We start from the raw sequence: 14,851 nt of genomic DNA on the forward strand, positions 1-14,851 counted from the left end.
GGGACCCCAGGATCATGCCCCGGGCCAACACAGGCGCTTAACTGCTGAGCCACCCAGGCATCCCAATATTTTATCAGTGTTATATATAATTTTTCCGTTTCATAGAAATCCCTCAATTTTAGCTGGCAAAAGGCTGGTTTTATTTTACTATTTTAACACATCGGATGTTGTGTCATTCCCTAGCCATTCAGTTCAAGGCCAAGATCATGAAAAAGAACTGCATACATTTATTGTGCTAATGTTGTGATTTTGATTTCTGAATTTGCTTTTAGTTTCTTTTAATAAAAGTGTGTTTGGAGGTAGAAAACTAAAAGCTTTGTCTTTCTATGTGTGTGTGTTTCACAGGGGAAGCACTAGGGAAGGACACTATACTGCCCTGGTATTACTAAACAGAGACTCTAGAGTACAGGATATTAATGTGGAAGATAATGAGTCACATTGTTTGCATGAAGTTCAAATTACTAGAAACAGAAATTACCCTGTGCCCTACCCATGGACAAGATGTTGGTGACCTATTTGCTACAATGTTTGAGGGCAGAGATTTTACTCTGTTTTTTGTTTGTTTGTTTTGTTTTGTTTTGTTTTACCTGATAGATCCTCAGGTACCAAGTACACATTGTGGCACAGAGTTGGCACACACGGGGATATTGGATGAACTGGTGTATTTGTTGAGTGAATTCCTTGAGGAGAAACTCCTCAACCCGGCATTCTATGCCCTTTATATCTAACTCTGATTTGTATCTCTCAGGTAAACCCCATTGATAAAATTAAAAATTTGCTTAAGGGACACCTGGGTGGCTCAGCAGTTAAAGTGCCTGCCTTCAGCTCAGGGCGTGATCCTAGAATCCCGGGATCGAGTCCTGCATCAGGCTCGCTGCATGGAGCCTGCTTCTCCCTCTGCCTCTCTCTCTCTCTCTCTCTCTCTCTGTGTGTGTCTCTCATGAATCAATAAATAAAAATCTTTAAATATAAATAAATAAATAAAAATTTGCTTAAGTCATAGCTCTCTATGTTTCTATGACAATCTTCCATAATGGTCCTTGAAGCTTGCAGCTTTTGGAAAGCATGGGCATCTTGTAAAACTGAGGGAAATGTAGAACTGGCACAGAGCCCTAGAGGGGGAGAGGTAGGAATTAGGTAAGCAGAGAAGAGAGGATTCTAGACTAAAAAAAGCAGAGTCTAGATAAATCTCTCCTTTCTTCTAAAAATGTATTCTGATTCCACTAAACCCACAGGTCCTTCAACTCAGAGGAACATGCTTCATGTTCTAGAAGATGCCCGTGTACATTTGAGCAATTAAACATGTCTTTGGTTTGATTAGTTGTACCTGGGCCAGGCCTCTATATTCTTGTAACCTACCCAGGCTTTTTAAGTGGCTCCAGCAAACCTTATTCCTTATTCTTAGCTGACAAAAAAAAAAAAAAAAAAGAGAGAGAGAGAGAGAGAGACAACCACCTATGACCTTAACAGTCTAATATCTGAAATTTTAAAACTTTCAAGTCCATATCTTTCCCTAAAATGCTTCACAAGCACTTAACTTTTCAATGAGTTAAAATAACTCTCAATTTAGTATCTAATATTCCATTATGTTCTGGTTTTCAATATTTAATCTTTCTCACGATCACCATTTAGTAGCTAACTTCAGGAATCAATATATTTTTACTTCTGCCAAAAGTGTAATAGATAACGAACAAGAGAAATGTAGGGCGACTTTGGCTTTAAACATTGGAACTCCTGGCACAGACTGTGTCCCAGGCGACCTTGGTGGTCTAGGGATATTGAATACGCACCCTCTGGCTGGACGATAAAAGACGTTTGTGGATCTGTCAGTGACCTCTGTCCTTTGTTCATGGTCAGTCTCTGTTGTCATCATTAATTCATCTTCAGGTCTCCCATTTGTCTGCCAGAAAGCACCTTGGATAAGCCAAGTGAATGAGTGGGAGTGGGTGAGCTTGCCTGGCCACTGGACATGCCACCGGCCTGAGACTGTCGGAGGGTCGGTTAGAGGGCAGCCATCTGCTCTGATCACGTAAAGAAGTTTCGTTCTAACAGGCCACATGGGAGGCCAGGCCTCTTGGGGTGCAGTGAGGCCCTCTGAGCGCAGCAGAGATGCTGCTCCCATGCACGCTGGTTTCATTTCTGATTTCAGAACCGTGAGGCTCAGACATGTAGGGCTCTTGCTTCATACCTGCTTCATCTTTCTTGGCAGTTTCTTCAGTGAATCCTGACAGTGGTTGGTAGGACTTCAGCAGGAGAACAGAAATTATCACCCCTGTGTTTTAAACAGGAGATTTGCATGGGAAGGATGTTTCCCTAAATATGGTGTGCTGCATTTGTAGTCACTGATTCTCAGCCACGACTCCCTTGCCATCCTAGTTGTGGCGTGTTTTCTGGCCAATTTTACTAAACCATAAAAATAACAAATAATCTTTTTGAGGCCTCTTGCCAGTGCCAGCCATTGTGCAAACCATTTTATGTGCATTATCTCACTTGATTCTGATATCACATCAGTTAAGGGGGGAGTGTCCCCGTTTTGCAGAGAGAAACAAGCCACATCCCACCCTATCCTGGATGGGACTTGATTCCAGCACAAGCCCTTTACCACACCACTCCATGACCTCACAAAATCTGAGCTGTGACCCTGTGGGCCCTGTCACCACAACCAGGATGAAGGGAGAGCCACAATGATCAATCTTTTTAATTCAGGTAGAAGTGGAGGTTTTGCTTTTGGTTTTGGGAAAACAACCTCTGCCTTTGGCTTTGCTTTGGCTAGGGAAAAGAGACTTTCAAGAAATTATTTTCATAGGTTTAATTACGTCCTATTACCAAAATATGGGCATGCCTTTACCATATATTATTTGTGTTTGTGAAGAACAGTTCTCTAAAAATGGAATTGTTGGAATTTGAATATAGTAAAAGCTACTATATTCAAGAAAGAATTTAAAAGATTTTCCCAATTTATAAGAAATTCCAGCTTTTTAAAAAATATGGCTGCCTGTATTCTCAGAATCATAGCTGGATATCATCAGAAAAGTTCACGTGACCATGAAAGTTCATTGAAAAATGCCAATTCTTGAAAGCAGACATCCTTAAAGTGTTTCTAATCAATCTGCTAGAGGCAGAGGCAGAACGACCCAATCTGCAAGATCACCTTTGCTGCTTTGCTTGTGCCTTACACCATTAAGTAATAGATGTCTTGAGAAGTCTTTGGAAGAGACTGAGCCCTTTCAAATCAGCTTGGAACAATCACAGTGTTTACAGAGTAGAGACTGGGACCCTTAGCAGACCTCTCCTAGAAAGGGAGGAGAGAGGGAAAAGAGGAGGAGGTCACACTAGACTCCCAGAAAGCCCACTTTGAGTCTGGGCCAACACTGCTAAATTTTTTTAACCTTCCTTCACATAAGAATGTAGTTAAGATGAGGAAATCATATAGCTTGGCCAGATATGCATGGAGCTCTCTGGAGAAGTTTGGAGACAAGTAAATGAAACCTGGATGAAGACTTCACAGGGATTAATATGAGTGCACAAATTAATATAATAAAAGGCAAAACATAAATACTATACAGAGGGGGATCTGTAGGTGGCTCAGTGGTTTAGCGCCTGCCTTCAGCCTGTGGCGTGATCCTGTAGACCTGGGATTGAATCCCATGTCGGGCTCCCTGCATGGAGCCTGCTTCTCCCTCTGCCTGTGTCTCTGCCTCTTTCTCTCTCTGTGTGTCTATCATGAATAAATAAACTTAAAAAAATAAAACAAATACTATACAGAAAGTACTAGAGATATTTGAAGAATGCAAAAACTTTGGATTGGAAAGGGCTTTGTGGTGGTGGAAGCATGTCAAAGAGACTTTTTAGGATGAGTGGGACTTTGTCAAATGCTGGTAAGTATGTATGAGAGGCAAACAGAATGGGCAGAGAACCACATGCAGATGTAGAACTGGGAATGTTGGCTGATGTAATTTGGAGACATTGCAGAATTTTGGTTTGGTTGGTCAAATATATGTGGGAAGTAGAGCTGAAAGGTAGAAATAACCTAAATGGCCTTTCCATAATGGAAAGGACCTAGAGTTTGAATTTAGTTAGCAAAGAGCACCCATTCATGGTTTTATCTTGTCTTGTATCTTCCGTACTTTGGTTTTAGTGAACGATTTTGCCTTGTAATTCACACGGACCAAAGAAATTGTAACAAGCCTCAGAGTTCACCCTTGATCTCCTCTCTCTTAAAGCAGCAAAAAGATCATACTTTTCACTATTCCCCATCTCAGTAAATGATACTTCCAGCCATTCCCACTGTGTTGGTGAACTCTGGGTTAGGATGGTTTCCGTATTACCAAATCAGAACTGATTTGAGGGGGCATGGTTGTCATAAAACCAATCTATTATAAGTGACATATTATATATTAGAAATTCTATCTGAGGTAAATCACATGTAAAACAATTTCACATGTGTTAGGGGAGTATTCGTGGGAAGCCTAGGTGAATGGGAAGTGTGAAGAGAGAGATGCAGTCCTACCTGAATTAGGCTTGCTCCTCCTGCTGGGATGTGGGATGCCTGGGAATTTCTGCAAAATCTATTCAAGCTCTGTTTCTGAAGTATGAATCCAAAGAGGATCAGGGCCTTTAAATCGCTAGGAATTCAGTAGTTTTTGCCTCTTCATTTTTGAGAACCCAAAAGCCTACTACTTTTCCTTTTCCAAGTCAGAGGTCTTTCTGCAACTCTAAAATGAAAGTCAAAGGTGGTATATTTCTTTGTTCCTGAAGAAAGGTATGGAATGAGCTAACCTTTTTTGTCTGTTGTGTTGTTTCTGTTTTTGTTTTTTCCCCCGGAATTTTGACAGTGACTGATAAGGATTTCGAGCAATTAATACCGAAGAACATAGCACAGAGCACAAGCTCCACAAATAATATATTCTTAAGGAAACCTAATTCCAAACTTTTCTTCACAGCAAGTGAGAAACAAATGATCGTGGTATGCAAGGAATCACCAAAGGAGTATCTCCAGCCTTTCAAGGACAAACTAGAAGAGTTCTTCCAGAAAGGTAGGGAACTGCATCAGGTATGCATACACGAAACTCTGAAATATCCCCCATTCCAGCTTACTATGTAAAACAAAAATAAGTGTGGGGCATGAACTTGTAGTTATAAAATAAATAAATCATGGGAATGTATTGTACAGCATGGTGACTATAGTTAATAATACTGTGTTGTATATTTGAAAGTTGAGAAGAGAGTAGATCTTAAAAGTTTGCATCATAAGAAAAAAATGTTGTAACCATATGTGGTGATGGATATTAACTAGACTTCTTGTGATGATCATTTTGCAATATACACATAAATGGTTGTGTTGTACATCTGAAACTAATATGTTATATGTCAATTATATCAATAAAAAAAGCATAAGGTAGTTAGAGGGAGCTTTTGTCTTTGCTAGGAGGTCAGAGGAAATACATGTAGGAGCCTTTGGAGATGTATTAACATGCTCTTTCTACTTATTAATAAGGCCACATAATATCTCATCATCAACAAAAGACCATTTCAGCAGGGGGAATCCATAAAGTATGGCCAAACCACCTTGGGAATTGGCAGGAAAATTCTCAGTCCATGAGTCAGAGGAACTCCATTCCAGCTGTTCCTTTGGTGCAGAGATCACTGTCCGCCTCATCCTTGATGATGGCTTGTTTGTGTTGAAGCAGAAGTCATGTGTTATGTGACTAAAATTAGGTGTGCTGTATATGTGATTTATCAAAATAGATGTATTTGCTTCAGGATTATACCAGATAAATATAACCTAAATGGCCTGAAGAAAAAGCATGAAGGATTTCCTTTTGCTGACCCCCAATCAATAATTTCTGCTTTTGGCATTTGTAGAATTAACTTGAAATTAAGTTCATATGTGCTTAGATTCTGTTTTATTTTTGTTATTGTTCTATATCTGGATAATTCTGCACTGTATATAGGTAGGTATTATCAGCCTGTATACTATAATGGCTTTATCCTCCTTTCTCTTTAAACCAGCTAGCAAAAAATAAAAGATAAAAAATAAAAAATAGGGATCCCTGGGTGGCGCAGCGGTTTGGCGCCTGCCTTTGGCCCAGGGCGCGATCCTGGAGACCCAGGATCGAATCCCACATCAGGCTTCCGGTGCATGGAACCTGCTTCTCCCTCTGCCTGTGTCTCTGCCTCTCTCTCTCTCTCTCTCTCTCTCTCTCTCTCTCTGTGTGTGTGACTATCATGAATAAATAAAAAATTAAAAAAAAATAAATAAACCAGCTAGCATCTTCAAACTTATGTAGTGAATCTTAATTTTGGTTGTTGTTGGAAAAAGAAGAAGTACAAATAGATTTAGAACCTTGAAAATCTTCAGTGCCTTGCAAAAAGGAATTTGCAAATCACTGTTTGGGGTTCCGTGTTTGCTTCTCTGTTAGGTTTCTCAAGAAACTTCTGGTCTGTTCTGAAAGAGGAAACTGAGTTGAGGCAAACTGGACCTTATGTCAGCGAGGGTGTGGCCACAGTAAAATCTTCTAGAAATACCCTACAGCAGTGATTCTCAATCCTTGCTGTACACCAGAATCCACTGGGGAAGATCTTTTTAAGCATTTGATATCCAGGCCAAACTCCAGACTTCCTATCAGCATCTCCAGGGGTGTGACCAGGCATTAGCATTATTGATTGGCTTCCCAGGTGATTCCAGTATGCAGTGCAGATTGAGAACTTCTGTTGTCCAGCTTAGGTCACCATTCAGTGTATCTTCAAAGATGTTTATTCAGGGGTGCCTGGCTGGCTCAGTCAGTGGAGCACGACTTACTCTCAGGGTTGTGAGTTCAAGCCCCATGTTGGGGGTCTCCATGGAGCCTACTTAAATTAAAAAAAAAAAAAAGGAATGATGTTTATTCAAGAGACTGCTATATCTCAGGCACTCCTTCTTCCTGTCTCAGGGACTGTCTCACTGGGAAAAGATCTCCAACTGAATAAAGGAGTCAGTTCTCCCTGAACCAACCTAGTGAAAGATGGGAAAGGACGTTAGAAATAACGTCAACTCATGCTTCGAACAAAAACAACTAAAGCAAAGCACAAAAAGAATTTAAAGTAAAGCTATCACTTACACAGAGCTTTAAAATATAAAAATAAAATGTAATATCATTGGAATCTTAGTTTCCTAATATTGTGTGGTGGAAAGAGCCACTATTGAAATAGCCTGTTACCATCATCTTATTACTTAACTGAGTTGGTCAAAAATCAGTCTAGAATTGTACTGTCCAATATAAATGGCAGGCAGTAGCCACATGAAGCTATTGAGCAGCTGAAATGTGGCTGATCCAATATGAGATGTACTCTAAGTGTAAAACACACAGCAGATTTTGAAGACTAAGTGTGAAAAAACACAAAATATTTCTGACTTTTTAATATTGATTATGCAATAAAATGATACGTTGAATATATTAGGTTTTAAAATAAAGTATTATTGGGGATCCCTGGGTGGCTCAGCAGTTTGGTGCCTGCCTTCGGCCCAGGGTGTGATCCTGGGGACCGGGGATGGAGTTCCACATCAGGCTTCCTGCATGGAGCCTGCTTCTCCTCTGTGTCTCTGCCTCTCTCTTTCTCTCTCTCTCTCTCTCTGTGTGTCTCTCATGAATAAATAAATAAAGACTTTTAAAAAAATGAATAAAATAAAATAAGGTATTATTATTAATTTACCTGTTTCTTTTAGTTTTTAAGTATGGCTACTAGAAAATTTAAAATGGCAGCTCACCTTTTATTTCTATTAGCAATATTAGTCTAGACACATGGTCGCTTGGCCTTTCTTATCTCATTCCTTTTCTCCACTCATTCTCATCTCATTCCATTCCTACACTCCCCTCTTCATGTTCTTGCTCAGCTTAAAGCCTAGGTTACTGGAATGGAATTTCTGGAGCTAGCCCTCCCCACTTTTGCTGTGGTCCTGGCTGTTATTCGGCTAACAGGTAGGGGTGGATACTACTTCATCAAGCTGTTCCTCTGTGGTTCGATGGGTGGGGGTTTGCCATTTTGCAGAATATACAAATGGAATGTCTCTTGGCTGCTATGGAACTCTAAACAGTAGTATCTTTTTTATGTAGATGTCTTACTGAGGAAAGGCTTTTCCTTCCACCATAAATATGCACTATCTCCCTTGGATAACCAAATTTTTATGGCAATTATACAGTTTTAAGTATAGTATCTCATCTAAATATGCCATTCATTGTAAGAAACATCATTATTACAAGTACTACTAAGAAAGAAAAATTGCTGGCAATTAAGCCACAATATGTCATAGATCATAAGATGCACCCCCCAAAAGCAGGTGCTGAAATATGAAAATCCCATCAAATTGGAAGTTGATGTAATATGCTACCATAATGAGGCATATAGAATCAAGGAGGGGAGTCCCTAACACTTCCAGGTAAGTCAGGGAAGATTTTCAACAAAGGAGATGTTTTTGTTCAGTTTTGACAAAAAAAAAAAAAAAATCAATGCCAAGATACTGATAATGATGGCAGTGACAGCAGATTAGTGGATGGTAGCTCACATTTGCAGAGTACCACTGTATCCCCAGACACTCTGGGAAGAAGATCTTTCTTGTTTAGTCCTCATGACAACCCTCTGGAATCAGCACTATTATCAACCTGCTGTGTGGACGAGGAAATTGCAGATTAGGAATTCTCAGCAGACAGGTTATGAGGGGCATTCCAGGCAGAGGAAAACACTGCAAATCTCAGGATAAAAGACATGAAGTATTTGGAGAATGTCAAGAGACTTGGTGTGGCTAGATCACAGGGCATATGGGAAGAACACAATACCAAAAAGCGGAGGAGAGTCACAATATGACTTGCTAAACGATCTGAACTTTGTCTTATAGGCAACTGGGAGCCTCTGAAAAGTAGTGTGTATGGGAGTGGCGTGGTCACATTGCATTTGTTTTGTTATGGTGCATGGAATCCCTTTGCTTTTTGTGTTTAAGAACTACATTAGGGGCTCCTGGGAGGCTCAGTCAGTTAGCCATCTGCCTTCAGCTCAGGTCATGATCTCAGGGTCCTGGGATCCAGCGCCACATGGGGCTTCCTGCTCAGTGGGAAGCCTGTTCCTCCCTCTCCCTCTCTGGTTCCCCCTGCTTGTGTTTGCACTTTTTCTTTCTCTCAGTCAAATAAATAAATAAAACCTTCTAAAAAATACTTTTAAAAAAAGAGACAAATACATTATAACCAAGAGTAATATGAAGAGTTGAAATAGTAAAAGAGAGGCAGTATATTGAGTTATTCTACAGTGGTCCAGGCAAATGATGGTGAGAACAAAAGCAATCGCAGAAAAATAACGAAGGGACACATTTATAAAGCTTTTAGGAATTATAGGACGAGATAACCCAATCGAAGTACAGAAACAGGAGTTTTCTTGTGTGGATAACTGGCTTGATACTGATGAGGAGAACCAGATTTGGGATGGAAAACAATGTAATAATTGACCTACATATGAGACATCCTGGTAGAGAATATTGGGTTCCTGAGACTATCATAGACGGTAGAAGTTCAAGTCGCAGAAATGAATGAGAAAGCCCAAAGAAAGGGTGTAAAACAAGAACTCACCGTAGTAGTAGAGTTTCTAATCACAGGATATAATAACTATAGTTGAGAAAAGATACTTCCATAATATTTGAGTATTTGGCAGGAAAGCCAGTTTTCTATTAGAATTCTTATCACTCATGAAGTCTTAAGCAATGGAGTGCTCTATTCCTGAGAAGTCACATATGTGTTTGGTGACTCAGTTGATTCATAGTCTAATTTTTATATGAGCTGCAATTCAGTTCTTCTAACAACCATGATGATTTAATTTTTCTTTTGTAAATCATATCCTGTTGCCACACTCAAGTGGGGATGATGTGTTTGTCTTTGTATCATCCTTCCCTTCTCAAAATGCCCTTAAATAGCATTACTTGACAAAATTGTGGTACTTGTTCTTAACTAATTTCATTTCCTATGCAGAATAGAAAGTAATTTTAATGCCTCCATCCCTCAGAGTTGCAATCCATGGTATCTAAGCCTTTTTCCTTACATGATTTTTCTTTTCCACAGTAAGCTCTTGTTGCTGCCAATTTACAGCACAGCACAGAGTAACTGTGCAATCATTACTTGAGCTTATGTTTTCCCACCCTCAGATCTAACGTAGTCATAATGATATGGCCTTCAAAAATGTGATGCTCGCATTAAAGGTCCCCATAAACATGGCAGGGATCCTGTAATTGAAAGAAGGCGCAGAGCAACTGATTAGATCCTGGGTATAGATCTTGTAGGTGGTCTTTGCATGCTGTTAAATTGGTCATTTGTATTTATAGCTTTGGCAGGGAGGGCTGGAACCTAAACTGATGCTAATACCAGTACTCTCCCACACTTGGCCTGATCTCATTCTGCATTAGTTTTAGCTGGCATCCATGAGTGGAACCAAATCAAAATGAATCTGAATGAGCCATGTTAGTCCTAGTGTCTCAAATTATCTTCCGAGGTTCTTTGACCAGCTGAGATTAGAGGTATTCTTTATGTCAAGAAACTTTTCTAGGAAAAAGTAAATAGATAAATTTTACAAAACTAAAAAACAAACAAAACAACTCTGATTTCCTGCACTGAATACAAAAAGGATTACCTAAAAAGCTGAATACCCCATGATGGCTGAGACTATCTGGTCTTATTCACGTTGTCATCCCAGGAGAATGGAGGCTCAGTGTAGCTCATGATAGGTGTTAATAATTATTTGTGGAATTAATGAACAAACATCCTGGTTCTTATAAAGGGCCTGGAGGCTATTTGATTTTTACTCTGTGAGTTTTCTGTTTAAATTCTTTCAGAACTGGTAAATCATGCCAGAATTTGGTGAGATGTACTTTTGGTCTACAGCACACATCTGTGGTCAAACCTCCTGGATATCAAAACATCCTTCTATGTCACAAATATGCATATAATCCCTTCTTAATAAATACTTAGATTGACAAGATCTCTAACTGAACCTCAAACTATAGACTAATCTCTTCAACCCCTAGCATATTCAGGCTTTTTATAGAGAACAGGAAGGACCAATGATCTGGATGGTGTAACCGGGAGAATGTGCACTCTCTGTAGAACAAACCATCTTCTTGTACACTTCACTTTCAAAAAAGGACCAGGGATGGCTCCAAATAACATCAATGGTCGAATTAAGAGAGTCTGTTGTGATTTATGAGTTACCGAAGTAACACAGCAATAATCTTTGGAAAGTGGAGCTACTATTTTATCAAATATTAAGTAGAGTGTTTTCTGAAAGGGTTAGTTTGAATCAGTTTATTTTGTTTTTTTTTCCTTCCCATAAATTTCTACAAAGAGCACCATTCTGCTCATCCCAACATTAGCTTCTCTCTGCTTCCTCCCTCTCTCTTTCTCTGTTCTCTCCCTCCATACTCACCCCTCACCTTTGTATCTTTAATTTACTCAATTTTTCTTTTTTGGCCAAACATCCAGTAAGCTGTCTTTCCAAAAAATCCTATTCTCTTTTACTTTTCCTTTCTCTCCAATGAAAATTTCACAAGAAGAAAAATGTCTAAATTAGTTCTCTGTGTGTATAATACTGATATAAATACCTGGAAAAGATTATACCCACCCACCCCCAGAAGAAGGAAAACTACAGATCAATCTCACCACAGTTTAAAATTTTTAAATATAACAGCACATTTCATGACCAAAGGGAGCTTATTCCCACAATGTGAAGATGATAGGATATTGAGAAATCTATTAACATAAATCATCACTGTTAATAACTCTAACAAGAAAACACATATGATCATCTCTTTACATGCTAAAAAAGGCACTTGATAAAATTCAACATCTATTCTTCATTTCAAGCTCAATAAAACATTGAGTACCATATACTTCCTTATTATAATAAAAATCAATCTGTGTCAGCCTCAGTTTCTCAACTGAAAAACTGAATATCATAGAAAATCAGTGTACCTAATACATAAGAGCTATGAGACAATGTTAAGAAATGAGACCAACATTCAATACAAAGGCAAATCATATGAAAAGTGACAAAAACTGCTCTTCAATCATATGAGAAGATACCGCCCTCAAAATAAAAGAAGTCCAAAAGAAATTACATTGGAATTCCATTTTTCATTTATAAGACTGGCAAAGTCACAGAAGTTTGATAACAGACTCCCCTTGGTAGCACAGTACAGTTAACCTCTGTCCTCTATTGCTTGTGAAAGTATAAATTGTTGTGATCCATGTGGAGATCTATTTAGCAGTATCTAATAAAGCTCCATGTGCACATGCCTTCTGACTTGTCAGTTCTACTTCTAGGCCCAAACCCTTAGATCTTACACATGCAAAGTGATTTCTGTACCATGCTACCTATTGAGACATTGTTTGTAATGGCAAAAGATTGGTGACATCTTCAATGACCATGAGTAATGAAATGGTCAAATTATGGTACTTCCAGATGGCGGAATACTAAGCATATGCTTAAAAAAATGAGAAATGTCTTTATGTATAGACAGGAAAACTCTCTAAGGTATATGTTAAGTGGAAAACAAGGGTCAGAAGAGGAGGTATATTACCATTATATGTAAAAAAGAAAAAGAAAAATGAATGCTACTTAACAAAAAATCTCCAAGGACAAATAATAAATTAATCTGGCAATAGTATCAACCATGCAAGTTGTCCTGTTTAGCTGGTATCCAGGCTGTTGTTAAATATTTAGAATATTACCCCTGAAAATGCCCAGACAAGTTCATTATATAGTGGATAGAAAATGGATGGACGGGGTTCAGAAGTGGCATGGAGACTTTTCATAAATCTTTTAATCAATGTATACATCTTCAAAATATCAAACAACTAATTTCTTAAACAACTTTCTATGGTACTTTGCACTTACGTTTTGTCTTTAAGACTGCTTCCCTGGGCACCGGGGTGGCTCAGCGGTTGAGCGTCTGCCTTTGACTCAGGGGTGATCCTGGGGTCCTGGGATCAAGTCCCACATGGGGCTCCCCACAGGGCAACTGCTTCTCCCTCTGCCTGTGTCTCTGCCTCTCTCTCTCTCTCTCTCTCTCTGACTCTCATAAATGAAGTCTTTGAAAAAAAAAAAAAGACTGCTTCCTTTTCAGATTTTCCCATTGTGGTACCCGTTGAGATCCCTTAGTCTGTTGAACCTAGCCCTTCCTGTTCAATTTCTGAGGAATTAGAAATGAAGTGGTCTTATTCAGTGACTCTTTCCCTCTACTGAGGGCTGGACTGGACCACTCAGAAGGATATTTCAGGCTCTGTTTGTATTTTCCTTCCCTCCCTTCATGAGGTCTATTTAGCAGCATCTAATAAAGTTACATATGCACATGCCTCACAGTCTCCTCCTCAACATCCTCCCACAGCAGCTCTGGACAGTGGAGTCCTCCCAGCACAGACACATACACACACGCTAAAGTCCCTCAAGTTCTTTCTTCTGGACTTAGACTGCCATCACTCATTTTTCTCATGGTTCAGTCACACTCTTATGATGGCTTTAACTGAAATGTCCTTGAAGAGGCCTCTTTGAAATCCTTTTTATTAAAAGATTTTATTTATTTATTTACCTATTTATTCGTTCATTCATTCATTTGTGAGAGACACAGAGAGAGGCAGAGACACAGGCAGAGGTAGAAGCAGGCTCCCTGTGGGGAGCCCCATGTGGGACTCGATTCCAGGACCCCAGGATCACGACCTGAGCCAAAGGCAGAGGCTCAACCACTGAGCCACCCAGGTGCCCCAATATGTTAGGTCTTTCAATGAACTGTTTCTTGAACATACAGGGTGAGAGTATAGGGATCTGCATTTCAGATTACCCTGACACAGGCCAGCTTCTAAACCTAACCACAGGGTAGCACCAGCATCATTCATTTACATCTTAAGATGATTTTCAGGATCTGACCTCCCCTATGGATGTATGTATTTTAAGCCTTACCTGTAATTTTTGAAAGAAGGGCTTTATCTGCTGTTTTTAAGCAGTGTCTCAGAACTACATGCAAGTGGAAGAGGTTGTGGTGGTTTGGTTTGGAGAAAAGAGTAGGATAAGTATTATTAACTCTTAATGGGTCTTCTCTGGAGCAGCAGGTATTTAGACAGACTTGCATACACATGTGCCCATTGCAACAGCTCCAAACTTACATGACCAAGCTGCGTTAGTGGAACAGGGGCTATACCTTAAATTGACTTTTCTAACTTTGAGTAAGGCCTTTAACCGTCTAAGTATTAAAGTATTACTAGTGCCCACCTACTGCTGGTTTTGCTGGTGTTGATGTAATCCCTTCATTTCCCTTCATCACGACAGAATCCAAGATCCTTTGAGATGACAATAACCTCTTTTTGATTAGTAGAAACATTCCCAGGTAGAAGAAGGCCATGAAGCCAAGCGAGCCACTCTCTTTCTAGGTGTAGACCTTCAGTCCCACTTGTGAATTCCCTTTACATATTTCATTGACTTGTTTTGGAAAAACCAAGAGTGGACTCAGTTGTGTTCTCTAGAAGCAGGGTTTTAGTAATTTCTGAAGTTTTATTCATGCTATTAAGCTATAATCACAATATTTAATCCTCCGATCATTACTGTATGTACACCATTTGATGAAAAAGGGTTTTTTAGGTTTTCTGAATATAACAGAAAGAGCATCATGCATGAAATTAGAAGACCTCTCTCTGAATCCCAGCTTTACCATTTAACTTTCCTGTATGACTTTGGACAGTTTTGTAAATTTCTCTGAGCCTTTTTCTTCTTATCTATAAAATGTCCATTGTGTAGCATCATTATGAAAATTAAATAGGGACGCCTGGGTGACTCAGTGTTTGAGCATCTG

General features: G+C 39.4%; 1 protein-coding gene across 1 annotated transcript in view; it reads left to right on the forward strand.

Moving 5' to 3' along the window:
- Window positions 1-14,851, forward strand: part of FMN1 (formin 1) — a 279,933-nt gene that overhangs the window by 183,986 nt on the left and 81,096 nt on the right. The window contains exon 13 of the mRNA XM_055316676.1: window positions 4,944-5,036. Coding sequence (XP_055172651.1) covers window positions 4,944-5,036 — 93 coding nt within the window. The remainder of the gene's footprint in view (window positions 1-4,943; window positions 5,037-14,851) is intronic.

Source organism: Nyctereutes procyonoides, unplaced genomic scaffold, assembly GCF_905146905.1.
Source record: "Nyctereutes procyonoides isolate TBG_1078 unplaced genomic scaffold, NYPRO_anot_genome, whole genome shotgun sequence".
NCBI classification, from domain to species: domain Eukaryota; kingdom Metazoa; phylum Chordata; class Mammalia; order Carnivora; family Canidae; genus Nyctereutes; species Nyctereutes procyonoides.